This window comes from Lepisosteus platostomus, chromosome 8 (assembly GCF_059453375.1).
Source record: "Lepisosteus platostomus isolate fLepPlt1 chromosome 8, fLepPlt1.hap1, whole genome shotgun sequence".
Lineage (NCBI taxonomy): Eukaryota > Metazoa > Chordata > Actinopteri > Semionotiformes > Lepisosteidae > Lepisosteus > Lepisosteus platostomus.
The window spans coordinates 9,065,589-9,093,504 of NC_142618.1; the positions used below are offsets into that span (position 1 = coordinate 9,065,589).

General features: G+C 40.1%; 2 protein-coding genes across 6 annotated transcripts; one reads left to right on the forward strand and one right to left on the reverse strand.

Annotated features, from left to right (window-relative positions):
* On the forward strand, positions 1 to 2,529 carry crhb (corticotropin releasing hormone b). Its single transcript, XM_088642327.1, has 2 exons — positions 1 to 760; positions 1,590 to 2,529. Exon 2 carries the CDS (start codon positions 1,610 to 1,612, stop codon positions 2,108 to 2,110), a length of 501 nt encoding a protein of 166 aa, XP_088498453.1. The 5' UTR covers positions 1 to 760; positions 1,590 to 1,609; the 3' UTR covers positions 2,111 to 2,529.
* Positions 2,289 to 27,147, reverse strand: trim55b (tripartite motif containing 55b). 5 transcript variants are annotated; one of them, XM_088642325.1, is made up of 11 exons: positions 26,756 to 27,147; positions 26,403 to 26,575; positions 20,099 to 20,276; positions 17,935 to 18,030; positions 14,739 to 14,972; positions 13,495 to 13,517; positions 13,275 to 13,399; positions 12,493 to 12,710; positions 9,429 to 9,698; positions 7,794 to 7,884; positions 2,289 to 3,065 (listed from the first exon to the last, which is right to left on the reverse strand). In XM_088642325.1, the coding sequence occupies exons 1-11, from the start codon at positions 26,918 to 26,920 to the stop codon at positions 3,055 to 3,057; spliced, it is 1,584 nt and encodes a 527-aa protein (XP_088498451.1). In that variant the 5' UTR covers positions 26,921 to 27,147; the 3' UTR covers positions 2,289 to 3,054. The 5 variants fall into 5 exon arrangements, with proteins under 5 accessions (XP_088498451.1, XP_088498450.1, XP_088498448.1 ...); XM_088642324.1 differs by lacking the exon at positions 7,794 to 7,884 and having other exon boundaries at positions 20,099 to 20,273; positions 26,756 to 27,145; XM_088642322.1 differs by lacking the exon at positions 7,794 to 7,884 and having other exon boundaries at positions 26,756 to 27,143.
* Positions 27,148 to 27,916: the final 769 nt, after the last annotated feature.

The following is a 27,916-nucleotide window of genomic DNA, read 5'->3' on the forward strand; positions in this document are numbered from 1 at the left end:
AAAGGAAACACAACATTACGGAAGGCTCCACAGCCGAAACATTGTGTTTCCTTTCTTCTCTTTTCAGCGTGCAATAAATCTTGACTTGTTCCTTTTTTTTTTTGGAGCCAAGTTATTTTTACAAACTGCGAGTATCGAACTTTGGGAAGAACTGCTCAAGACTTTACGGTTTCATTTTCAGTACCAAGGACAGAGACAAGTAATTTCTGTTTATTTTTGACCACAGGATGCGAAAACGAATGTTCTAGGATGCTCAGGCGTTAAAGAAGGACTGATGAACAACCCAGACAGAGCCAGGTGAATCCTAATTGAGAAAGCGATCGATTTCTTCTTCCGTTATCTGAAAACTTCACTACAGTTTCGGCGAGAGACATTCATTCAAATAATGGGGAAAGCTACAAACGGTGGCACTTCTTGTGCGTAGAATTACGTCACGGCGATCGGACACAAACTTCTGGAAATAATTGGACTCCTGTTGCGGAATAAATTTGCCCACCAGCTTTTAAAATTCATTGTTCATTCAGGTGTCTACCCATGCAAATCACTGCGCAGACGCAAGATCTGAGCTCAGAGCGTGACACTTGTCACAGGTCTTGGGGTATAAAAATCCAACATCCAGGCTTTCTTTGAAGAAGTAGTTCGTTTACAGGTGTCTTTACAGACCGGTAGCAAACCTGGAAGAAAACAGCATCTTAACTGTGAGCCTTATCTGGTCACCAGCGTCCACGGACATACGTACGGCCATTCTCTTGTAATTCAGGTACGGGAACTTGAAAACTATCTTTTAAGAGCCTCGTAATTTTGTGGTGCAATACGTTGTTTATAATAAGTGTTTGAATAGCGACAGAGAAAGTGTCAGTGTTATACGTTTATTATTTCTTATTTCCGAAACTGAAGCTGCAGGAAGCTAGGAAGTCAGAAGTGTATCTGTTTTTAATACTGTTTTAAAACACAGTGTGAGACTCCGACACTGCTATTTGGTGTCACGGATTAATTTCTTTTTTATACAAGTAGAAATCTAGTTTTGTAACACCAACAGATTCCTACATTTTAAAGTTTTCATCCACAGGTTATTAACATTAGAAATTCAAATGTATAAGAAGTATGGGCCTTTATAGTAGGGAATATACAGCTGTTGATGTGTGTTGTGTACTGTACATATAAGTTTGCCTTCGTATTGCTTTACCTTATTCTATATGTTTTTCAAAGGAAGGGAAAACACTTTAAAATGATCATTCTGAATTTTTGGCATACTGTAGATTTTATTTTAATATTGCACACATTAACAAACAATTTGGAGCATCTCAATCTCTATACAAATTATTTCTGGCTGAAGCGCCTACTGTCATAATGTTAACTGTTGATCTGCTGTACATATCAGTACAATTCAGTAAATATCATTGATGCCTGTAAACCTCAGAAAGGCAATAAAAATTTACACAGAATGTCCACTCTTCAACACGAAACGCCGAATGACGTTTTTCGGTAGGGTTAGAGTTTTGTTTAACGTAGTTCTTTTGGTGTCTGTTGGAAACACGCAAACTTAAGTTTTTAAAACAAAAAAAAAATCGAATCTCTTTCCTCTTCAGGTTCCCGCTGATATCCTGTCATGAAGCTCAATTTCCTTGTTTCTACTGCTATCCTGCTTGTTGCCTTCCTGCCGCGTCATGAATGTAGAGCTATCGAAAGCCCGGGGGCTGTCCAGTCCGGTCGGGGTTCCGAATCTGAGCTACAGGAGCTTTCCCTTCCGCTTTTGGTGAGACTGGGAGAGGAGTATTTCATTCGCCTGGGCAACGTAAATCAGAATCCCCCCTCGTACCTGCCCAACATGTCCCCCGATGCGTCCCCGGCTAACGTCAACAGGGCTTTCCAGATGCAGCTCACACAGCGTCTCCTGCAAGGCAAAGTTGGTCACCCCAACCGGCTTCTGAGCAGCCACGATGACCAGCTGGAAGACCTGACGGGAAGAGGGAAGCGATCCGAAGAGCCTCCCATTTCCCTGGATCTGACCTTCCACCTGCTACGAGAAGTTTTGGAAATGGCCCGGGCGGAGCAGCTTGCCCAGCAAGCGCACAGCAACAGAAAAATGATGGAAATCATCGGGAAGTGAACGTGACACAGCTCCATCTGCCAAAGAAGTTTTACATCTAGCACAAAATACACAGTATCCTGTACCATAGCGCTGCTTTTACATTATTTATTTTTTATAGCTTTAAACCTCAAACGAAGGAAAATGATGAGGAATCGTAGCCCGCTCGATGGTTGGTAATCAGACTGGCTCATACATGCAAGATAAATGCGTCATTTTAATTTGTATAACTGTTGTAACAGTGATATTACAAAACCGTAGCATTTACACAAAACCTTTCACATTTTCAAAACAAAAAAAAAACCCGATATATTTTAAGTAGAATTGTAGGAAATTCACTAATTTCAGAACGCCGTATTCAGAAATGGATGCCCTCTCTGAAATTCAGTTTCCCTGTAATCTACCTTGTTTACGTTTGATAATAAACATAATATGAGCAACGAGTCATTTTTTTGTTGTGCAAGAGAATGTCTAATATTTATATTTTTAATAAAAGCTTGAAAGTTACGTTTACATTTCATTGTGTAAATTCTTGAGTGCCAACACCTCTCACAACGTGCACCAGAAGTGTGTCATTAGGTGTTTTATCAGTGGTATTTTCAAGGTTGAAAGTGTTAACTTGGCATCCATTCATTCACAAGCAATTTCATTACATTCTTTAGCCATGTAGAATGCATCAGCTGTTTCAGACAAGGTGTTGAATTGCTATAAACCCCAACCCGCTCTTTTCAGTCACATCTCCGTCATATCGTGCGTGTACCTAACGGTACAGTTAATACACCAGCACAGCGAGGCACTTCTCTTCACCAGTCGCTCCTCGCTTGTTGTAGGCTCCATGTCTGGAGGACAAGGCGAGCTACTCTTTAAGGGAGTTTAACCAGGAGAAGGAGAAGACGTGCCGAGGTCCGTCGCCGCCTTTGTCTTCTGCGTTTTGTTGACTTTCGCTCGGTCCGCCGGCCGCAATCTCAGAACCAGCCTGTTTAAAAGGAAGCGAGGAAATATTGGTGTATTTTCAATATCCCATTTGCTGTTTTTCCACTGCAAAGTTAACAAAAGTTGACTACATTACTCTAGATATTTTGTTGGTTTTGGTACCCTTACGTTGTTATTTAGTTTGAACTTGAAACCTTATATTTACTATGGCTATATTAATTCTAGTAACGGCGGCTTGCTTAATAAAGGGAATTTTTCTCATATTTCTGGAGTAAGATAAAATTATATTTCTGACATATTTTATAACGTTGAAAAACTCTTTCTTTTTTGAAAATGAAGTTAAGCTGCACACAAATATCGTCGCCTACAGTTATGTCAGAGGTAGAAGCGGTTGTGTGCACTCAGTAAACACACCAAGATACTGAAAGGCGAGCGCTGCACACGGGAGCAAATCGTGTACAGTATAACATATCGTTGTAATCGCCTACGCTACAATTGAGGTAGTTTATACTGCAAATTTGTTCCGCTTCCAGCCCTGCCGACCCAACGTTAAAAGCCCGAGCCTAAATTGTTACCAGGTAAGAAAGTATTGTATAAAAATCAGCTATTATTTTGTTTTTTAGTAACATCAGCTCTGAAAAACACATACTGTACTAATAGACAATGACGGAAAGAGAGAGAGACGCTTTAGTATTTTGTTCTTACATCTTTTGAGGGGTGTTTGATTATGAATAAAACAATGAGGAATAATTTGTGGATAAATCGGATGGACCATACAGCTACACTTCACTTGCAGGTTCTTAGTGCACCCATCCACTGGATAATTACTTTATTCAATTCAGGGTCGCAGGGGAGCCCAAGCCCAGCAAGCAGCAGACACAAGGCAGGTACACGACGGACTGGGATGCCAGTCCATTGCAGGGCACACATTGACACAGACTCACATCAGAGGCAGTTTTTCCAGAAGCCAATTAGCCTACCAGTATGCTTTTTGACCATGGGAGGAAACCCATGCAAACACAGGGGGAACATACAAACTCCATGCAGATAGCAGCCCAGGAATTGAACCCAGGGCCCCAGCACTGCAAGGGAGTAATGGAACCACTGTGCCACTGTGCCACCTATCTGTCCCTTAGTATCCAATTATCCTATATAAAATGCACATGATATGGTTTGTATGTTTTCAGCCATTTATTTGACACACTACACAGATAACATTAATATGTATAATGAATTTCATCATAAAATATATCAGGGAAATCTACGATAGTGGCTCCATATTATTAATAATATGCCTGATTTTAAAAATAATTTACTTTACTTTGAATCATGTTATATATTTAAATCTACTGGGCCTCACAGAACGTTTTGATTATTGCTTGAAGATATTACTTCCACATAAGACTGTATATTTATAAAACAGAAGTTCCCACAAACAATCCACTCAGAAACTTATTAACTAGCTGTAATGTGACAGCTGAAAGGGGAAAGCAGTTTTCTAAAATAAATAAGGTTATGTTATAGTCTCTCTATAAGAGGCACTAACCTACTAGATTCCATAAGTATAATGGTGAGGTTTTTGTTGAGTCTCTTTAAGAGCGTATCTCTGAATGTCATCCTCTGACATCTCTCCTACTGTAGGTGTTTTACCATAAAACTCATGAAGTCCTGGTCCAGTCCTGGTCCTAGAGGGCTGGTGTGTCCACAGCTCTCAACGGCTAAAGCAACTAATTATTAGCTCAAGTAAGCCTATTTAACATCTTCCCATACAAGTGGTAAGAAGTCTGGCAGAGTAATACTGTGACTGCCTGCCAAACTGGATTAGTCAAAGGACTGGGCGATGGTTACAAATGCCAGTTTTATGACTTTAATACTCTTGATCACTCATCCTATTGATTCATTTCCACAAAATGGGTGTGACGCCTCTTCAAAATGTGAGGTATAGCTTTACATTCAACTGCAGCACTCTCTGCTTCTATCCTGATCTCATAAGCAAGGCTGAGTCTGGTGAGTACTGGGATGACTGATCAAGGAATACCAGTTTGCTGTTCTAAGTGGTGATCATGAACCACTAGCAGGGATAAAAACTTTAAACTATATAGAGCACAGAAATTAGCTCAAGACCACTGGACTGTTGACTGTCTTATCCATGCAATCATATCTATCAAACTGGCTGCCAAAAATTCCCTAGAAAAACCAACAAAAAGAGACCCAGATTCCAAGTGGCAGAAAATGTCACACCTACAATCAAAGGAAAAGTGTAGCAGGCTAGGCTATAGAGAGAGTAATTTACCACAAAAGGACATCACATGTATTCTACTACCTGTAAATAGGATCGCCAGGTGGTAATTTGGCATTAATTATATTACTGGTGATGATTTATTTACACATTCTTACACGGAACTCACTAACGGTGTGTTTGGAATGAATGGGTTTTACAAGTGTACAGTAAGTCAGCGGCTGGATTTTCTGTTTTTATTCTGTAACATTTCTGTTACTGAACAACTCCCACAATGGGTTTTCAGACTCTCTAGCGGCAGGACTGACAATATTTGTTTTTAAACATCCTGAATACTGAAATTATATCATCAACGTTCTTTGCAGATTTTATACATCACATGGCAGGATGGAGAGAACAACAAAGGTGCTCTCTCCCAGGCAGACAATATAAGTATTGAATCCATGAATATCTATCAACAGCCCCACTGGGCTGTTTGTGTTGGGCAGATATCAGACTGCACGCTCTCAGAGAAGGCTTTCTTCTTCCAGCAAGACATATCAGATGTCCTAACCTGGCAGATTGATGTGGAAAGCCTATGTACAAATTCCTCACTTTTACTACAGGGAAATACAAAACCAGGGCTGAAGAGGCCAGACCAACCCTGTTGCTTCCTAACCTTGACTTCGCATGCAACCTGATGTCTTTCCATTTCCCCTTTATGCCTGTAGCTAAACTAATGGCTAATCCTGTTTGGCCAGGAGCATACATTAAACAAGTGAGACTGTGTTCCCTAAAATAGCAGCAGTTGGTATGTTACTTTAGATGATTAACCTTTTTGTATTCCATCTCCTCAAGAAATTAAACCTTACTTCAACCCATTGTGCTCTCTCACCAGTCCAATCTGTCACCAGTGTAGACAACCCTCGCTGAATGTTAAACACTTTCATAGAGCTTGCAGACAGCTGGAGTCAGTTCCTCTCCTAACATTGTGGAAATGTAGAACCTTATTTACATGTATTATTAGATCTTATGTATTTAGTTTCTCTCTGTCTCTGGAGTGTCTCATGAAGAATGTTACATCAATATCAGCTCCTGGGAAGTTATAATGCAATCTGGGAAAAAACCCACTGCTTTCAGGCTCAAAGGTATCAGCATAAGTAAGCTAAACAAGTGTATCAGAGAGATATCAACAAGACCAGATTGCACAGTACATGATCTCTTCAGACAACACCTTCTCAACTGGCAGGGTATGTTGGTCTTTTCACTCACGTACAGGTTCATGCAAGACAGTCATCCTTGACTACAAGGCATAGCCAACGAGTGATCTATTGAGAAATTGAACATTAAAGAGTAAAATCGACCTTCACAGACTTCCTTTTCAAGTATTTCACCATTAGTCTTTAAAAAATGTAATTAAATAGCTGCCTTGTTATCACTTTCAAGGCATTCATACATCTATGTGCACATAAATACTTGAGAAAACCAAAATCACGTAAAAAGATTTTGTCCATTTTTGCATCAGAATGCAGTGCAGCCCAATGAATTTGAACTAACCATCATATCCAATTATTTTATGCAAAGCCTTGGAACAATGGAATACATCCTCGAATAGTCATAGGTGGAGGATTTAGTCAATTACTAGTCAAAAGATGTCAGTTCTATATACTATTCCTCATTTATTGTGCTTTTATAGGTGGAATAGAATGGATGTGGAAAATCATAAGGTCACGTCTTTCATCATACAGAACACTGAACTGAAGGAGATGTGTTTGAAGTGTACTACAGCATAACATTCCAACTATTAATATTACATTTTAAAGGTTGTATCCTGTTACTTGTTGGTTATTGATGTCATGTTATCTCTTGATTCCAATTATTTTGTGGGATTTACCTGTACTGCAGAGTTTTTTAAAAAATGTACAAGTGAATTAATTTTTTACAGGACCTTGGTAGAATAAAATATGTATATCTTGTACATCAGTATGGATATGTATAGATTTAGATAAGTGCAAGTATATTTTGAATGTGAAAAAATGGGTAAAGTCCGAGGTGATGGTATATCTTTAGAGCCCACATGACATTTATTTTTTATTATGCTTGCACTAATAGTCCAAATCGGTGCCCAGTGTTTATTATCCATATCTATCACGGCTGCTCATTTTATTCTGCCAAGGCAATCTGTCAAAATGTAAGTGAAACTAAAAGGGTAGGAAGGATAATTGGAAAGTGTATTTGTAAGTGTCTTTTGTCATGTTGTTTTTTTCACTTAACTCTTCTTAATAAGCATGTAAACGAGTCAAAAAAATGCTTAGGAATCTTACAGAAGGGAAGTGTACTTTTCCCACTTTTGCAATTGTTTATTAACTCTGAAAAAAGAAAACTAGTGTCCCATTATTTTAAAACAGGATGCCAAAAATTAATTGAAAATTCCCCCCACACACACATTTTTTTATCAAAACAGTACTCCAAAGTCTCATTTCAGCATACAATAGCGATAAACTATAACCCGGAGGAATTAGTTTGTATGCAAAAAGGAAATAAGTATCCTACCCATAAAAGTTACAATCACGCCCTGAATCTGATTCCAAAGGTGACGGAGTATCATAAACAAAGCCAGAATTGTCAGGCAGAAAGCTAGCCCCTGTGAAAAAACAAAATACCAAAGCTTCATGTCTGCACAGTTCTATTAAACCAGATCATTTTAAACACTGAATGTTGAACAGTCACATTTAACTCTTATGGAGCCCATTGAGTGTTTGCACTGATGATAACCTCCTGCCCTCCTACAGACAGATAAACACAGTGCTGATCATTTGTGCTCGATTGGTCAACTTGCAAACAGTTTCAAATAAAGTATCATCCCACTGGCATTGATCCCAGCCACCTGTGGGCTCAAAGCACACATAACTCTAGCACCACAGTCTAGACAGCAGTTAGCTCCTCTATGCCAAAAGACTGGTCCTCTGTGGTAGAGTTTTACATTGTCTAGCTTTCAGAAGGGAGGTGATCTCATTTCTGTAACTTGCTCAGTACATGAGTCCTGTTACACTGCCAAAAAAAACTAACTTTGGTGCCATTGCCGAGAGTACTGGGTTGTTCACCCATGCTGACTTTTTATATTAAATATGAAATGGTGCTTTTCACCTAAACCTGCAGCTTGGAACATCTCCCTCACTCATAGCAACACTGAATATAGGTATTTATGCAAACATAACTCCGGTTATCCATTCTGAACCTATTTGAAAAGGGTTCATTTAAGAGGTACAGTAGCAGTTTACTTGAGAGTCTGCTCTGCGTCCGAGCTGTAAAGAAACAAGCAAAGGTTCATTCCATAATGAGTAGCAAACAAAAAAAAGATAAAATAACTTCTTTCTAATTTTCTCCATTTGTTTACATATTTCAGCCTTCCACAATCCCCCTGATATTTATCTCCAGGATTTCCATCTTTGTGGACCCTCTGTCTCACCTCTCCCTACCCATTCTCACACCATATTTCTTTTATTCTTCTTACCCACCTCTCTGCCTCACATTCCTGTTGTTTTCTTCTTTCACATACACCTAAAGAGCCTCCAGAGCCAAAATGTTCTTTTTTTCTCGTTTAACTCTTCAGAGTGTGTTTAATCTCTGCCTGTTCCAGTTCCACAGTGTGATGCTTCCACAGCGATGTACTGTAAGTATATTCCCTGACAGAAAACTCGTGTATATGAATGTGGAGAAACAGTCAATGATGTTTTATTGACAGTCTCTACAAGAGCAATAAAGAAACAGTAAAAGTCGGAAGAGATGTCTAGTATAGCTCAATGAGTAGAGGATTTTTCTTCATGAAACTTTTGAAAATGAGTTGAAAGATGAATAAATATCAAACTGTCTTGTGACTAATACAGGTTTCGCATATACATAAGGTTTACACAACAACGCTGAATCTCAGCAAATAGTTTTGCGTCACAGTCCATATTTAGTATGACAGAATAGAAAAAGTGGGACTTTTCTTTTACTGTCCCAGTCCTGAATAAAAAATATCAAACCAGGTCACGTTTATTATTCGAAGACAGAAAGGGACACCGAAGAATGGGCTGAGAGTTTCACAAAATCCCTTTGTCTCTCTTCGTGGGTGATAATGAAAGAGGAAAGCGGCTGGCTCTGTGCGAGCGGGTGAACCCGGCGCGAAGCAGACGAGGTACAGACCTGGGAAGGAGCAGAGCCAGACTCCTTGTGAGCTCCGGCCGGGCTTTCTTGCGCTGTCGGCCCTGCCGCCGCCGGCAGCGTATCCCCTTCCTTTGACCCCGAGGCGTCCGGCTGAGCCGTGCCCTGCCCGGGCGGGGCGAGGCCGGGACCGGCCGCCGGCCCGGCTGTGGATTTGTACCAGCCGGGGTAGAGCACTGGGTCGGCTGCAGCCGCGGCGGAGATCCCCTCGGTCTTCGCGGTGGCCGGAGCCGCACTCTGCTCAGGCGCTCCCTTTCGGGGACAGCAGGCAAGGGAAGACAGATACACCACAGGCACCCTTTCATTATCGGTTGCCCATCAAAAGCCACAGGGCACAAACCCTTCCCAGACCTGCTCTTGGCGGCCTTGCAGTGACATAAGTGAGCCATCGGAGATCAGCAGAAAATTCTAGACTCGGACGGTTTGCAAAATCACTATTGCAATATGACTTTTTTTTTTTTGGCTGAAGTGTTTGATTAACAGAAAACGGGATGGTTTTGAAAGTTTTATACATTTGTACGTTTTTAGAGATAATAACTGTCCTCATTCTACTCCATTAAAGGTCTCTAGCTCATATATACCAGCAGCTACTGTATATCACCCTGCGACACACAACAGCCAGCCCACTGAAGCTCAGCAGGTGTGAGCCTGGTCAGTACCTGGACGGGAGACCTCCTGGGAAAGACTAACGTTGCTGCTTGAAGTGGTGTTAGTGGGGGCCAGTAGGGGGCGCTCATCCTGAGGTCTGTGTGAGTCCTAATGCCCCAGTACAGTGACGGGGACACTATACTGTAAAAAAAGCACTTTCCTTTGGATGAGATATAAATAGAGGTCCTGATTCTTTGTGTTCATTAAAAATCCCAGGGTGTTTCACGAAAAGAGTAGGGGTGTTACCCTGGTGTCCTGGCCACATTGCCCCCTCAACTTTACCGATCATGGCCTCCTAATAATCCCCATCTCTGAACTGGCTTCAACTGCTCTCCTCCCCACTGAGAGCTGGTGTGTGGGGAGCATACTGGTGCACTGACTGCTGTTGCATCATCCAAGTCGGGCTGCACAAACTGTAGATGGTGGTGGAGGGGCGTCCCCACTAGTTGTAAAGCGCTTTGAGTGGAGTGTCCAGAAAAGTGCTATAGAAGTGTAACTGTAAAAATCTAAAGAATTCTGCAACAGGGTGTAACTGTACATTAAACACATCCACTCTCGATACTGGTCATCTTTGGGATCACATTCAGATGTTTTCCACTTTAACTACAGAGTCTTTTATAGTTTTTTCCTTTATTACATTCTCCAATGTAATTGCTTTTTATCTCAATATAATGAGATATCAACCATTGTTTTTTATTTCTATACGGTAAATGAGATCCCCTGACTGTGAACTAGTCATAACTCTGTACCGAGGATGCCATGGATAATGACACTTGAGGGACACTTCTCTGCAAAAAGCAGATCTCTCCCAATCACCATCAGTTTTCACTTTTTTTCAAGTTCAAGTTTTCTTAATAACCCCTTCATTTTTGTGTGACACCCATGCTCAGGATCCTCAAGTTTCCTAATAAATCTGATTACTTCCTTGGAAATGTTTGAGCTTTAAATTTTATCACTACCTAGTCTCATGCATTTGTTTACTTTCTTTACTTTCAACAGAAGTTGTGATTTTTGTGCTGTAACTCCACATAGTATTGTAATATGACTGAACTGTGAGATGCTTCGAAATGCTGCTGATCATTAAAAAGGTTCTCTGTAACATAAAATATGATTGAAAGAGGAAAATACTTGCAGGTAACTTCTGAGCAGACAAAAAGAATAAGCTTATTAATTGTATAGGCAAGGTGTAATGCCATTAGCACTCCCTATGAAAGCTCATGCAGTTGACCAATCTAGTGCAGTACAGTTCATAATTGCTCTAGGAAAACCAACCACAGCCTAAAGATGCCTGGGAGTTTTGAACTTAGCAGGTGGGCTCACAGGAGACATTTCCTGCTGGGCTGAGACTTATGCCCAATGATATTTCGATACAAAAGAAAAAGTTCTTGTCAGACCAAAGTTTAAAAGGGAAGTTTCTTATAGACTAAATGTCACGCCCCCTGCAGCCAGAGGGCGGTCCTACTCTGTCCTGTCCCCAGTTTCCTGTGCTTTGCTCTCCTTCCAGTGTCTCTTTCTCTCTGGGGCTATATATTTCCGGGTCACTCATTCACCTTCGCTCAGCATTGACGTTCGGATGTCCTGAGACCCGCCTACCATCCAGGTCGCCCCATGTCCACTGCCGGAGGGCCTTGGTTGCTATACGACTCCTGAACTGCTGAGCCTGGACTTTTTCCCAAATCTGACGCTACGCATATGGGTCTTTTTCCGCTCTCCTGCCTCTCCACGGTTTGTCCCTTCCGACATCCGTGACACTAAAATGATCTAATTCACTTTTCTTTCCTGCACTTAAACGGACTTGAGTCCTGCATTACACACATTCTGTTATGCCCTTCTTTCACCATCACTCACGTTCATGATAGGAAAAAGTAACATTTTTTGTCTCTTTTGATTGGTCGCCCACTACCGTGTGATTCACGGTCTGTATTGGTCTGTAAAACAGGGTGAAAATTCACCGCTAGAGAGGGCAGACTCATTGCTGGAAAGATGAAGGTTAAGGACTTGATGATTACAAACCGGGTGGCTACAGTAAAAAAAAGAATGAGGTAGTAATTCTATTTAAAACATATTGTTAAGTTGTCAATTTAATATTATCTGCTCGAACTGGTCTGATAAAAATATCTTGGGCATCTTCTGCCTGATGCTGAGCTGCATAAAGATTGAAGTCCACTCCTTTAAGGGACTAGAGAGTATAACTCTGTAGAGAACGGTCATGTCTTTTAAATTAGAGCTATTTTGGGGCTTTTCAAAGATTTAGAAGAATTCGAGTTTCTCTCATAATAAAGTCCTGGTTGGAACATCACAGATGTGAACTTCTGAGTGAATATCTGGAATAGTGAATGCTACTGTATGAATTGTAAGGCAGCTATTAATCTGTTGTACAAGGATCTGGAGATCTCACCTGTGCAGCTGTGTCTGGTGACTTGGGCAGGTCCTCTTTAGGAAGGCCATCAGCAGTTTCAGCTGCATTCGTACCCGGGAGGGGTGTCTGCTGGGCCTGTTGAGGCTGTACCCCGATATTTGTCCCAACCCCATCACCATCAGACTGCTCCGGCTCTGTGTGGGCCTCCTCCAGCTCCTCTTCTTCTTCATCCTCCTCGTCCTCTTCCTCTTCCTCCTCTGTTCAGGGATGAGAGAGTAATAATAATCATTTTCATGTATAAAGCGACTCTCCAAACCCAAGGATGCTGTACGTAGTGTTAAAGAAGAAAAGGAGAAAAAATAACATAATAGGTCAATAGAAAAAAAATGAAACAAGAACTTACAGGAAACACTGTAAGGCACTTAGACACAGGCCCTAGTAAAAAGGTGAGTTTTAGGTTTAGATGTGAAAAAAGTCAAAGAATTTGTCTCTCAAAAATCATGCTGCACAAAGAAAATGTGAATGAAAAATCATGATGCATGATGATTTGCAAGACATCCTGAAGTATACAACAAATACAATTAGCAAGGTTCAGCACAGCAAATCTGCATTTTACTTCAGATGTCTGCTGTTTTTTTATTTGTGAGTTTACGCTATAAATAATGCTGTTTGAAATGACATGTTGTCATTGGTTGTCTATAAATATAAAAAGAGGAGTCTCAAATTGCCATTCTGTGGTAAAGATGTCTTTATGTGTCCGTTCATTGTCTACCCATTACTAAATAAATGTGTGCTAAATACTGACACTGGAATTTCTTTACCTCTTTCAAAATCTATGTTCCGCAGAGCTCTTCCTTCTCTTTCAAAATTGACTGTGAAATGATCCATGTCTTCATAGCCACGTTCCACTTTCTCCAGGTGTGAGATGTTGGAAGCCTCGCCAATTCTAAAAAATAAAAGAAAATCTTCCTGTTTCTACGCTAAAGGGTGGTCAGAAACATCTGACCCTGTAGATTTATAGTAGGACAACAGTGTACTTACTTTTGTAAAAGAGGCTTTGAATTCTGTAAAAGAGAAAAGAAAATGAGAGGGGAATGGTTAAAATTAAATCGAGCTGTTTTAACAAAATGTATTCCTCTGTGACCTTCAGTCACATCAATCTTTGGAATTATAGCATGCTTTCTGTAGCAGTCTGTTGAATAGATTACAGGGTTTACCTTTAGTTGGTTTAAAGAGAGGAACAGAGGTGAAAATGTGCTCTGTACAGCTGTACAAATTCAACAGAACACTTTGCACTGGTATACAAAGGGGCATTCATACGATTCTGTATCACTGGCACATTTTCCTGGGCAGGAATAGCGATCGGCTGATTGGTATTATACAATACATTTATTTACACACTCCGCAAAGGCATAATACTGAATTTACACAAAACAATGTCTGTCAAATTAAGTACAGTTTTAAAACCCTGTCCTATCTGAAAGTGTTCCAGTGAACACAGTCATATGGTCACCTTAGTCAGTCCACTTGGTGCTCTGTGATCATTGTCTCTGTACTGAAGTATGGTCTACTGCTACTATTGAGTTAATGACCTAAGAATCATTATTAAGCTTGCTGTGAATATTTACATGATATTTGCACACATTCTCAGTGGCATTACACTTACTCTCATTGTTATGGTTTGCCATGGTATAGAGTATAATGTATCATACCTCAATGTGCTTTACCACAGTTATACCATGATATTACTAGACTTTAGTAGGTTTTTCTTCATGTCATTATGCTTTTATGTTGTTAAATCACTTCCATAAAGGAAGACGCCCTTTTAAATTAATACATGACTTTAGATTCTTCTATATCGTTTTACATACAATTTCTCAAATACTTAATTAGTATAATTAATCAACATCATAATTTCAAGTGTGAAAAACATTAATGAAGGAATTGTTTTTAGCAATTGAATGTGAAGGAAAACACTATAATTAACCTTATAAATCTCTGACTACGTAAACAGGCTAAATTCTTAACTGTCGTCTACATTGTGTGGTGTTGTCTGATGTACTGTGTATGTCCCGAGAGATCAGATTAAAAATTCCAATAGACGTGTACATATGGTAAAAAACTGCTCTACTCCCTACTCTACTATTCAGATTTGAACAAAATACCAGAAGAAACTGGGTATTGCAAAACCAGGTCAATAGATAGAATTAAGAGCTACTTTAACACCTTGAAACTTTAGTGTTTTTTTAAATAGCCTTCACATATGAATAAACACTTCTGCATACCTGCAGAAAAAGGGCCATCTCAGATTCATCCATTGTCTGTATTCCTGACTCTACGATCTTTGACACTGCCTCTAGGTGATCGCCATACTTCTTCTTCAGTGTCTGAACATAATGCAACTTCTCCTCCTGCTCACATGTAATTTTCTGGCTCATCTCTGCTTTGCGCTCCTCCAGGATCACGTACAGGCAATCAAACTTTTCACACACCTGTGACTTCTGCCTCCTGCAGTTGTCCTGCAGGAAAAAAAAAGGTCTCGAGATTATTCATTTGCATATCTATTTTTAGAAGGAATATATTTCATGGAAAAATAAAGATTTAACAATAGGGAAAGGAAAGAGGACCAATCAAATGACAGACGTTGTGAATATGAACAAAGAAAAAGGTGCAAAGCCATCTGAAACTCATTACGAAGTAGTTCTCTAAGGGCATAGTAGCACGAACTTGCATTTGAAAGCAATTTCCTACATAATTTAAGTGCAATTCTACAGAAAGAGTTACTTGTCTTTGTGCTCACTTCAGAAACTAAAGGTTTTTAAATCCCAAGTCCTTTCAGAAAATAGATAGGAAGAAAATAGGACAGTAGCTGTAATAATGATAGGAGGATGAAATGAGTCATGAATTTCTAGTGGATAGAAATTCTCACGTTTCCCTCCAATAGCTATATTGGTCTGGTGTGCATTGGTTCACTTCAACTGAAGGCTCTGTAGACCACACTGTGTAAAAACAGTATAATGCTGTAAAAATCTGAATGGTTCTATTAATTAAATATAGTAACCACATAGTTGTATACACCATAAGGTTCGACCATGGTGTGGAAACATTATCACTATTCTTGCAAAAATAAAATAAAATCAGCTTTTATTTGTTTGGCAATAGAATGTAATGGCAAGTTTGTACATATTTTCCATGTACAACAGATTTTTAGTACCTCAGAGAATACACCAGAGTTGCACCCTCACGACATAATTTCTAGTATCTACACATTGGATGTTTAAGATTAAAACAACAGATTTTTTAATGTCTATTTAAAGATGTCACTTGAACTTGTGCATACAGTATGTGTGTGGGCAGCCCAAACTGTTCCTAAAAGTTACTCAATACAAAAAAATAGGTTCAGTACAAGACTGTATCTGCGGCAAATTAACACCACCCACACAACAAGGATCAGCATGTGCCTGTTGCTACTAAAACCGTATGTAACCCATGATTCATATTTGACCTTACAGATAATGTATAAACTGTAGGATTAAACTTACATTTCTGACTTAATTTTCTGGCTATGCATATTTGACTTTGATTCCTAACTATGTATACAGTACACAAACTTAACAAAGTTGCATTTGCATATTGAAGAGCTCTGTCTTTGATTAATTCCCCGATCCCATGTTTTTATTTCAATTATAATCATTTATTGGACTGGTACAGTAGATGCTCTTCTCCTGGGCAAACTACAATAAAATAAATGACGTTTGCATGAGGTAAATGCAAGGAGCTGTCACATCCTGTATGTACAACACGAATAAATGAATAAGACTACATGAAGGCCGGCATAAACTGGACCTGCAATTGAAGCACTGTGCTAATCAAAATGAAGCAACAAGAACTACAGCGGCAATCAGAATCCATGTACCAGTCTAAGAGTGCAATCCAGTGTAAGAGGAACTGAGAGCTGAGAAATCGCTGGGGCTGTCTCACCGGATGGGTCTGTGGAGATGCTCTAAGGTGACTCTGAATTCTGAACAAACTCTAGAAGAAGGGGAGAGAAAGTCTGGCGGACGTGGAGCAGGAGAGAGGGCGAGAGGGGATGTTGCCAGAGAAGAAGAAGGCACTGGAGATAATTAGGAGAGCAGAGCTTGATACAGCAGGTGGCAAGAAGAAAAGTTTTGAATCAGACGCCTGTGGCAGTAAGGGCTCTAGTGGGACTTGGAAAAAAGGACTGGCATGAGAAAAGTGAGAAAAAGAAAAGAGAAAAGTGTGCTGGAGGAGCTGGAGTGGATGGACAGCTTCAGCAGGAAGGCCCATCATTAATACTGTAAGCAGTTCTTCAAGCAGAAAGCATGGGCTCAGTTATAATAAGGAAGGAGATGGAATGACTTCAGGCTGTAGCATTAATTCACAATCAGTGCTGACGGGGCAGGTATTATATAGAACACCTCCACCCTGCCACATACTGTACACACACCCCGGCAGGCCCTGGAAATACATCACCAATAAGAGCAAAAACACTATCATGGTACGTGCTGAAGTGAAAAATGATGCCTTTGCTATGTAACGCATCTAGGTTTTTCTACCCACTCACTAAAGAAATCGACAACCCTTTGGATGACGATTGTATGCGCACAATCCTGAGGTTCTATTTTTTAAGCTTCATGAGAGCAAAGGTGCATCATGGACTTGACAATCACCCAACAGAACACATGTGGAACAAACATCACATTCGGCATCAGGACAGAGTAACTTGGCCTGTTGGGAATACAAAGCTTAAGCATGTAGGGCAAATTCTGTATTAAGCTGTGAATGAAACGCTTGTGGATTCAGTCCCCTAAACTGGATAAGGCTGTCTGAATTACATGACTGGCAAGAAACATGTCTGTGGTGAATAACAGATATAATTTCTATTTTCAATGCCCGTTTTAGGGTCATTCATTTGTTTCTTAATGGGCACTGTATAAGCCCCAATACATTTTAATTCAACGGTTTAATTACAGTGCTTTTTGAACACTGAGGGTAACACTCGCCCTTTTACATTGAAGCCAGTGAATAGTACCATCTGTTTAATTTGAAAGAGGCTCAACTACTTTCGTATCTCAGATTAGTGGCGTCACTGAATTAACACATAATGCTGGGTGAGCATATACTCTGCATACGTGGAGGTGGCAATGTGCTAATTAAATAGACAAAAGAAGATTGTATTTTAATTGTAGGCCAGAGAGTCATGAGGCATAGGTTTCAAACAAATATTTATGTATGCCCATAATTAAAAAACTGTCAAACAGACCAGCATCACAGAATAGATCAACTGATCCCTTAAAACTGTGGTCTGAATTGATTTAGAATTCAACATCACCCACATACTGGCAAGACACAAACCAAAGAGAAGCTTGACACAATGAAGCATCTGACTGAACAACAAAAGTGTCTGTACGGAAAGTTAGTTCGCCAAGAACATGAATGAGGAAGTGTAGTCAATTTTACCTCAATGCTTCTGCAGCTTTCCTCCAGTTGACTAATAATGCCCTGAATTCTGTCATTGTTCCCAACCAGCATTGCAATTCCATCGCTGAGTTCAGCCTGAAAAATGTATGGACACCAGTATTATGCAGACTAGTTTTTTCTAACACTATTTACAACAATGAATCAAACAGGATTGGAATTGCTTATAAATAATCACGCTCATCTGAAAGTCATGTGTTTAAAAACTGCAGTTTTAATGCGGATTGTGCCAAAATGACAGGTCCCCATTTCAAGAAATCGAAATCCCATTTGTATTTGTTGCTTGTTAGTGGTAACACAGCTCTGCCAGTGTTGACTGCACTGCAAATGAACATCTGTGATATCCTGTCACACCTGGGAACAAGAACATCCCCCTAGCTCTCAAAGACTCTGTACTGAAGGGTGGCATTGCAGTCAGTGCCTGAACTCATTCATCGCTGTTCGGTGACGTGTAAGGCTGGAGACCGGCCAAAGCAGCAGTCGAAAGTTCTGTACTGTGAGTATTTGTAAGCATGATCTAGACACAGCCACATGTGCAACAGGAGCTGAAAAACAGCCCCAGTCAATATATCAGTGACCTATGTCTGTCCCCTGACATCTTATCTAATAACATGAAAAGAATAACAGCAGCATAGCTCTCTTCCTTGTCCGGTCACACTCACCGCATCCTGTCCTTCCAGAGCTGGTAACCCTGGAATGAACAGAGCAGTGGTGTTCCCTAAATTTGCTGACACTCTGGAGCATGAGAGCTTCTGCATTTACAAAGGTCAGTGCGCAAACCTCAGAATTCATGACCTCAGAGAGATTCAGTAGCTCTGAAGCTCTACAGACCGCTTCTATGTGCAATGATCTGCAAAGTTTAGTGTTTTTCTTGTCTTGTTTTAGATCTTGTTGCAAAGCTGTTAGCTACAGTATGTGTTTCAAGGCATCATTAAGATATTGCATTTCCAAACCTGAGTATTGTAAAGGAGACAATACCAGTACTATTAAAGATTTATCGTTTTGCCACAAAATCTTACCTGTTAATTTTGTGCTACACTAATCAGAACTGTTACCATCAAGCCATTTTCAATGTTACAAAAACATTTCAGCAGCCGTATCAAGGCTTTAAAACAACTTTATCTGGAGTCCTGCAAAGGACTTTTAATGTGAAAGACTAATAAGTCTCATTGTGATAAAATTATTTCACACATTTAACAAAGAGGCTTTCAAAGGTCTGTGTGCTCTACACTGTATTTTAATCCCTGCAAATTAAACACAATTTGCCATTAGTTTTAGGCACTCTTGTTCACATACTAAACAAGGTAGTGTTTGAAACTTGAAAACAGAAAATGGAGTTTATAACGAAGCTTCAGGAGGGATGGCAACAGCCGAGGTCAATCAACCTCAGCTGTCAGTAATCCGTAATCATTCTTGATGCTGTTTCCTCACATTAAAATAAGAAATACTATACATAATCTCCTTCTCTCCCTCACAACTGTCTTTTCCTTCCTCCATCCCATCTCCACCTCTGCACCTGCCCCTGGGTCACTCTAGTCTGGTTGAGTCAAATTATTCTAACATAAAATTCTCACTAAACCCTTTAATACCCCTAATGCTTGGCTGTTGTCAATTCCAGGTGAACCATGAATACAATAAGTATGAGTCAGTTAAAAGCTTTTCTATGCTCCTTTCCCATGGTCTTGTTGAGCTGTCAATGAACAAAAGAGACAAATGGGGTTTTGAACAAAGGTTTGGAAGGGATGACAGCAACCAAGGGCTTCCTCAGTTCTGCTGCTCGAGCGTGGAATTCTGCATGATGTCACTCCTGAAAACACTATAAATGCCACTGTTAGCTCCTCTCTCTTAGTCGCATTGGTCTTTCTACATCCCTCCACCCTCGCAGCTCCTGCTTAGTCAACGTCTCTCACTGTCCTGGGGTCCTAACTTCCTTCTCCTGCAGCCAGGTGGCTGAGGTTGGCTGTCAGCCAAGAGGGATAAGCCGAAGTTTAGTATTCCTAACTCTTAACTAACCATCCTTTCAATGCATTTTAATTCCAGGTGATGCTATTCCTCATGAAGGAATACCTGTGTCGTAATTTCCCCTCTAATCCGTGATGTTCTGGTTCTTTCAACCCACAGCGCGGCTGAGAAGACGAGACCTCACCTTTTGCCTCTGGTAAACGTTTGAGAGCGGCGCCACCTCGCAGTCTTTATGCGCACCAAACACTTTGCACAGGGAGCAGGTTGGTATTTCACATGTCACACAGTAGATGTTGATCTTCTCATCTTCGTGTTCCTCGCACGTGGGCTGCTCACACTTCCTCTCGCTGCCCGATTTACTGCTGAAGAGAAACACGTGGCCGGGACTCAGTTCCAAGACCACTCCAAGCTGCTATTTCATGTTGTCACATAATATTTGATAAGATACCCTTAAGTCATCTCCATGAAACAATGTTAACGGCTGTATGGCTTTTGATTAGAAACATGAGCTTTGATTTATTTGTTTTTAAGGCAGTTGATTACAGCTTATGGTTATGTTCATCATGGCCTGACTTACCTTTCATCTTTCTAGGTGGTACAGTCTTTCTGTTTTAAGGTACCTACTAAAATACAAATGACTGTCTAAATGCCATAGTACTTTTCTACCTTATCTCAATGTGATTACTAGTTCCCCGAAGACCAGTCTCACTGCCTGGATAAAGTTCAGTGTAGCCAAGTTACCAAAATAGCAGAAATTGCTCCGACTTGTATTTTCTACCATATTTCATATGATGAAAAACTTTTATCAGTGGAAACCCTGCTAATAGTGCTGATAATTAGATGTCTAGCTAACAGAGTCACATCAGGCTGTCTTTTTGGCAAAAGATGATCAAACTGCAACCCGATGAGAGGGTGAAAGACCTTCATTATCCCTGCTTGGAAAATGTATCTTCATGATTTTCACTTGTGCCTTTCTTACAGTAAAGCAACAAGGAGCAGTATGTAATGATAGAAGTTTACAAATGCAAAAGGGGGTGGTTTGTTCAACAACAAAGGACACGGGGGAGGAACAAAGCGAAGATGTTTAGCAGAGGAAGACAAGAATTATGAACAGGAAACTGGGGGATGAATGAACTCCCCTCTCATTACACACTCCACAGGGATCCAGAGAAGGCTAAACAGAACCATGGGATTCATCTGCTGGAATGATAATACAGGAAACACCTGTACTGTGCATCTTCTCAAAATCGATCATTAAAAACCATAACAGGAAAATTTCCCAGAGCTCGGAACTACAGCAACACATATAAAAATAAATCTAAAAATGACACTGTGCCTGTGTGTGGCCAGGTCCTCATTAGGAATGAATCAAAGCTTCATGTGGACAACACTGATAGACGTCAGAGTTTCAGGGATGTGCAGAACGATACATTCATTGTGACGCACAGCAGACCAGTCAATGGGGAGCTTCACATGTGCTAGTCTGGGGAGGAGTGTTTAGTCACTGCTGAATTCCAGCAGTGATTAGTGGAGGCCTGACTGCATGGCGCTACACAGATCATGTCCTGCATCACACCTGCCGCATTCCCAGAAGGTTCACTCTAATGTGACCACATTCCAGCAGGACAACACATACAGTATCCTCAGGCGGCTCATGTATCAACAGGGTTCTTGCAAGATGAGGATATGACAATTATGTTCTACTTGCCAGATCTGAGTCTTATAGAACAATGGTGAAATGAGCCGGGATTACTTGTGTCATTCGTGGTACAGAGACCAGTGAACAGGTAAGTGCCTGAGCTGCACTGGACTCCATTAATGGGCAGTATGATACGCATAGCATCATACTGCCCAGACATTCAGATTCAGTGAGAGGAATGGGACACGAACCCACAAGACAGTATCTACAACCTGGTTCAAAGCCTGCAGAGTGGATGTGCAGCTTGTATTACTTCCAGGAGTGACCATAGTACTAGGCAGTGACTTTCACAGATAATCAGCCATGTTGATGATAAATGTTAGTCAGTATAACGATTGAACTACTTCATATCTAATGAAATTTTGTGCTCCTGCTGCAAAAAAAGGATCTGTCGTTTTCCAGACAATAACATTGTGAATTTGTTACTTATGTATGCTTCTTTGGGTACATACAGAGCTGCCTTTATGCTTAGCATAACCTACAATTCTACACTTGCACCACATCTCTGCAGCTTTTCTTGTACATTTACTTCATTTTGCCCCATAATTTACCTCGCTAAGCATTTTACACTACATTTTCAATCTCAAGTAAAATGTTTTAAACAGGAGTCAATTTTGAATAGAATCAGATTTTCAGGAGTATCAACCTTTGCCAAGACAGTCATGAAGTAATCTTGTCTGACTCTTGCCTGACTCTCTCTCAAATCTCCCAGAACCTTGTGCTCATCTGGCTCTTTCGGCATCACATATAGCTGGGCTTCTCTATGATTCTTCAGAAAACCACGTAAGCACATTCTTTAAACAACTGATGCTTTTTGAACATTTCCAAACAGTATTGACAGAAAAAAGGAGCTTTCTTTCGAGACATGAAAGTAGGAAAAATATGAATATCAAAAGAAAATATTAAAATAAAGTAAAATTTCAGTACTAATCAATCCTAACAATAACTGCTTGCAAGTAAAAAATATATTTTTGTTAGACACAATTGAAGCCAAGAACACTAAGTGTTTAAGAAGAAACTTATTTGATGAATAATTCAGGATTCATTTGCCTACTGAACACCAAGATATTAATAGCTTTCTGGATTTTTCAGTGTTTTACAGTAGTTGCTCCTAATAGTAACATACCTTTTAGTTTTGTCTAAACACTCCTCCTGATTCTACAAGAAATTTCACTGTTTTGTGCATTGCTAATAAAATGGAAAGCAATGTTTTCTTACGGATTTAAATTGCATGTGCTGAAGGTTCTGTAACTATCTGAAAATTCCTTGTACAAGAGTCTTCTAGAGTCTTCTGAGCATGCTTTATCACCATATATAGTTTATCTCCAGACAACAGGCTATGCCAGTTTGACCACAAAGAGATACGGTATCATTTAAACATGTATAGTACTAGTCAGAGCCAGCCAGGCTAAATGTCTGAACATTGTTAAAGTTAAACCTGTTATTTTTCAGGATTCAGAATGCTGATAATAATATGTAATGCCTTCCTGGAAATACTTTACTTTTTCTGTGCTGAAATATGTCAATAAGGTTATGATATTATGCTCTGCTGCAGGATGCATTTTTGAGATTGTCAAGAGGTCACATGTTACTGTGCTGTTCTGTTTCTACCCTTTTGCTAATTCAAAGACGTCTTTCTTATGCACAACAATTACAGTTTTGACAATGAGAGCTTAACCTGTGGAGGAACAGTAGCGCCTTTCTACAGGATTCATGAGGAGGGCAGAGACACGGCTAAAATGACTTTTTAAATAAAGTTAAAAGACATAAATAAGAGCTTCTTCACATTCAATTCCATTTTGTATGTCCGTTCGATTGTAACATGAACCCCTCCTGCCGTAGACTTCAGCAGTAAACACATCAGTATTTACCCTCCTGATCAAATCACAGGAGTGTGTTGTTTAAACTGCAGCCATGGACATTATGATATAGTTAGCATGGATATCACACATTTTCCAGTTGAACTAGGAGGAGCACATCATGCAGATCAACATGACGGGCAAAACAATAGTCCTGCCTGATAATATATTGTATAAATGATGCTGCTTGCCTAACAATTGCAGCAGTAAAGCCATATTTTAAAGCAAGTCCTTTAATGTATACAGTAGTTTGTATTTATTTAACATTGCACCAAATTTTAAGCCACAACACAAGGGCTTAAAGTCGGGTTTGCATTATCTTTAAAATGGAATCAAACAATGATTGCTGGCTTCATTTATTTGCAGCTTTTGAGCAATGGCAGAAACAAGTTAAAGCATCTGAACATAAGGAAAGTGTTGCAAATGAAAGAAAACAGTTTGATTTGCTGGACTTGCATTTATCTAAGGACCTCTCAAAGCTATTTTGAATGATCCTGGTGTGTCGGTAAAATTAAAATGAGTATAATCCTTCTAAAACGCACATGAAACTGCAACAAAAGCAATGGCATTTAACAGAATAGTTCTCCAAATGCACTGCATACAGTCTTCTGCATTTCAATTATGATATTCATTAACATTGGCTCATAACATTTAGGCATTATACTGCGACGTAAATGATTCAATTTAATACAGTTCAGAAATAATTGTTTTAGCAAATAATATGGAAAAATCCTGACTAATGCTTTTTGTCCTGGAACTGATTCAGCCAGCAAAAGCACCGGGGCTGAACAAGGCACTCAGGAATACCTTGGGTAGTCTGAGTGGTTTTAAAAGCTCCAGGTGCCTCTTCAGCGCCCAAACATAAATCTATTATTATTTAGATAATTGCTGTCTTTCAAACAGTAAAGAGAAATTTGTGTATCCAAACTCAGGCACAAGAGGCCCCTCTGAAGAGGTTAGCCGGGAGCGAAGATCTGCTGGGACCACTGCCAAGGTTGTCCTGCCAAGTGAGTCATCAAAACACATTATAGCTCCGTGACCTCAAGTGCAGTTTTGTGGAGTGGTCTTGTTCTAAAAGTCTCCCATCCCCACCCCATCTGGGTGCAATCCAGATGAAGTTTGACTGTGCTATTTCAACTGATGAGCTGGGCCATTTTAAATTTTTAATTTACCTAAATAAGTTAACAAATCGATGAGCTACTCTTTTCTGGTTGAAATATGTTCCTTTTAGGAATAAAGTCTTGGCAAATGAGGAAAAATTCTAAGTGACAGGAAAGGAGTCAGTGAATCCAAACCACCTGAGGAGCACTTATTATTCATGTAAGTAATCACCACAAATGTGCCTGAAACATTTAACAGTAACAGGTGTAACTTTACTGCTGTAGTGTATATTAATTCAATTTTAGGGCCCAATAAAGACCCTGTGGTGACAAGTACTGTATGTCCCTTCTGGTAATTTAAAACAGATTGTGTCCTTTGGGATCAAGTCACTTCAACCAGCCTGCTCATCAGAAGAATATATTCATCGCAACAGCCAAGCCAAACAAGTGTGAGGGCAATATTCAAGTTCTGCTTGCTTAGTTCAACACACAGGTGCAAGTAATGTGATTTTTCAAGATATCACGGATATTACTACTAAATTTCGCAATATAATGTGTCATGGTAGAAAGAAACAAACACTTCTCTCGGTGTGGATCTGTGACCACATAAATCAGAGATGTACTGTGCACATTTCCATTCATAATCTCTTGGGTCCTATTACAGGCACTGTGATAAAGAAGTTTTTTTTGCATTTTCCACCTGAATGTAACCTGAATCAGCTATAGGAAAGTTTCAGCAGAGTTAGATCTCAGCTGATATTACCATCTAGCCCCATAAAAGGACATCAGGAAGTGGCAGCTTTTACAATCAGAAAGGATGCTCAATGCCCAATGCATTTCGGATTCCTCCACAAATTGGGACAGCCCATACATTTTTTGCTTGTGTGGGAGAATTCACAAAAAAACACGCTCAACTCTGGTAAACACATAATATATGGGAGGCTGCAGAAACTAAAATGACAACCAGTGCCATATAGCCTGGTGCGGACGGTTAGTTATGAGATTTAATTTCATCCTGCCATCAAAGGTGTGACCTCAGTCACGCTGCTTGTGTCCAAATCACAGCTGCAAGGTTGTCTAAAAGAAGGATCTGTCCGGATATTGAATGCTGCTTTGCTGACTCATTTGCACGTAGGGGGAAACTTTCTCAGTGCTACAGTTTTCACATCATGACTACAGTGGGTTTTGTCTTGTACAGGCAACAACATTACAGACGATAGATTTCTGTTTAACTGTGCCAATTTTTTATACAGTATCTCTTGAGGGCAGTCCTGATGGAGTCGAAATTTTTTGTGCAAAAGCACAAGGTTGTGAACCAAAACAAAAGCTCTTAAACATAGCTCTTAAAAAGCTCATTTCAAATATAAACAGCATACTAGAAAAGAAAACATTTTAATGTTTTTTTTTTTTAAAAAGCAGTGAGATAAAGTTTGTCTACGTAACAACTTATTCTCCTGGTGTCTCAGTGAGGTCAAAGGAAAATATTGTAGCGCTTCCTCCTCACCACCAGGCGAGGGCATTACAATATCTACTGCATGTGGAACATAAAGAAGATTTTAAATGTGATTCTAATTCTTATTTTGTAGACATGAAACTCACAACAGTGAATGTAAGGTAGGCCTTTTGCACAGCTGTGTTCATGTGATGCAGCCTTTTTGGAATTGGGAATCTCATCACAGTTACCGATGTCGCATTTTGAGGTCTTTGTATCCTAAAGAGAGAAATTCTCCAGTCAGCTATGATCGTAGTGTAGACTAAAACAGAGCGTGAGTACAGCTGACTTCACATACGGTACAGTAGCATGATTATTTCCATCGAATGCAGGCTCACCTGATGGACTCCATTTTGTACATATCGATGATGTTTTCCACCAGAAGGTTCCTCTGCAGCCCATATACCCCATGTCGGTCCAGAACCACCTCGTGTCTGCAGGATGGGCATCGGAACCGGCCTCCTGATGACACTGTGGTGCCCGCTCTGGTGGGTAAGTAAGGATTTGAGGCCTATACCCACCAGGAACAGAAACACAAGGGCACAGAAAAAAAAATGATCCCGCAATCCCACTACATGTTCTTCATATTCAATGTTTAATTGCAGACATTCTTACTAAATGACCTAGAGTGAAAAGCACACAAAGCAACACAGTATACAAAGTTTTATTCCAGGCTGATTACAACACCTACCTGGAAAATATCATTGGCGCACTTCCTGCAGAGGTTGTGCTGACAAGGGAGGATGACCACAGGTTTGGTAAATATTTCCAGACAGATGGGACAAATCAGCTGTTTCTCCAGGTTGTCCATGGTGTGATTCTCTTTGGAATACGAGTGCTCCAGGGAAGTACTCATTGCGCACTCCAAAGAACCGCAAGGCAAGGTGATTTACGTAGCAAAATCCCCCCAAAAAAGAGGGGAAAAAAGTTTTGCCGACGTTGTACCTGGTGGGGGGAGGGAGGAGGTTCTTTCCTTGTAACAATGCAGAGCCCAGGGTCTGAAGAAACGTCCTCAGAGTATCTTCACTCAGATCACATTGCTTAATGGCCAGCGGTCGGCTGAGTGTCAGGGCGCTGTTTTTAGAAACATCAACGTCAAAGGTTGCCATGCTGACTTGACCATATATGAAAACGACAAGAGGAGAGATCCTGGCAGCTGCTCCGCCGCTGAAGGGGACAGAAAGGAGCATTGTGGGTTCAAAGAAAACAGAGCCACTCCGCATACTTTACGGAGACCAACAGCTGAGGTCACAGTGCGGGAACTTTTTTAAAACCACAAGAATACGCTCGAATACGCTACACTGCCCTACGTCTTCCTCATTACGTTGCCTTCTCTAATTAAAGGCCAAAGACAAGGCATCTTATTCAGAAAAAAACAAACAAACAAAGAGGATTCAGTCTTTCAAACTGCTCAAATAAATTTCACGGTAACAATAGGTATTGTATTGTCATCAAAACCGTTATTTTAAAAATGAAACTCTCATTCAGCTGCAGCTCTGCTTTGGTTGGTAAATGGCTTCAACAACCATAATCAGTCAATCTGTGCTTATTATGTTAATATTTATCTTGTAATTGTTATTGTTATTGTGTAGTTTGTGACCCCAAACCATCAGATACCCAGCCCCATCAATAAATACTGATACTTTTGTGTACAAAATCCTATTTTTCCTAACACCCGATCTTTAAAAGAACATTAGGTCTAGCGAAAATTAATTTATACTGTATTCCTTTTTTTGGTTTCACTACAAATTTTAATTTTAGAAAACCTAAATATCAAAAATACTTTACCACCCAATACTTTTTCACTACATAGGTTCATTTTTTGTATAAAACAGAATTTTCAGACCTTCTG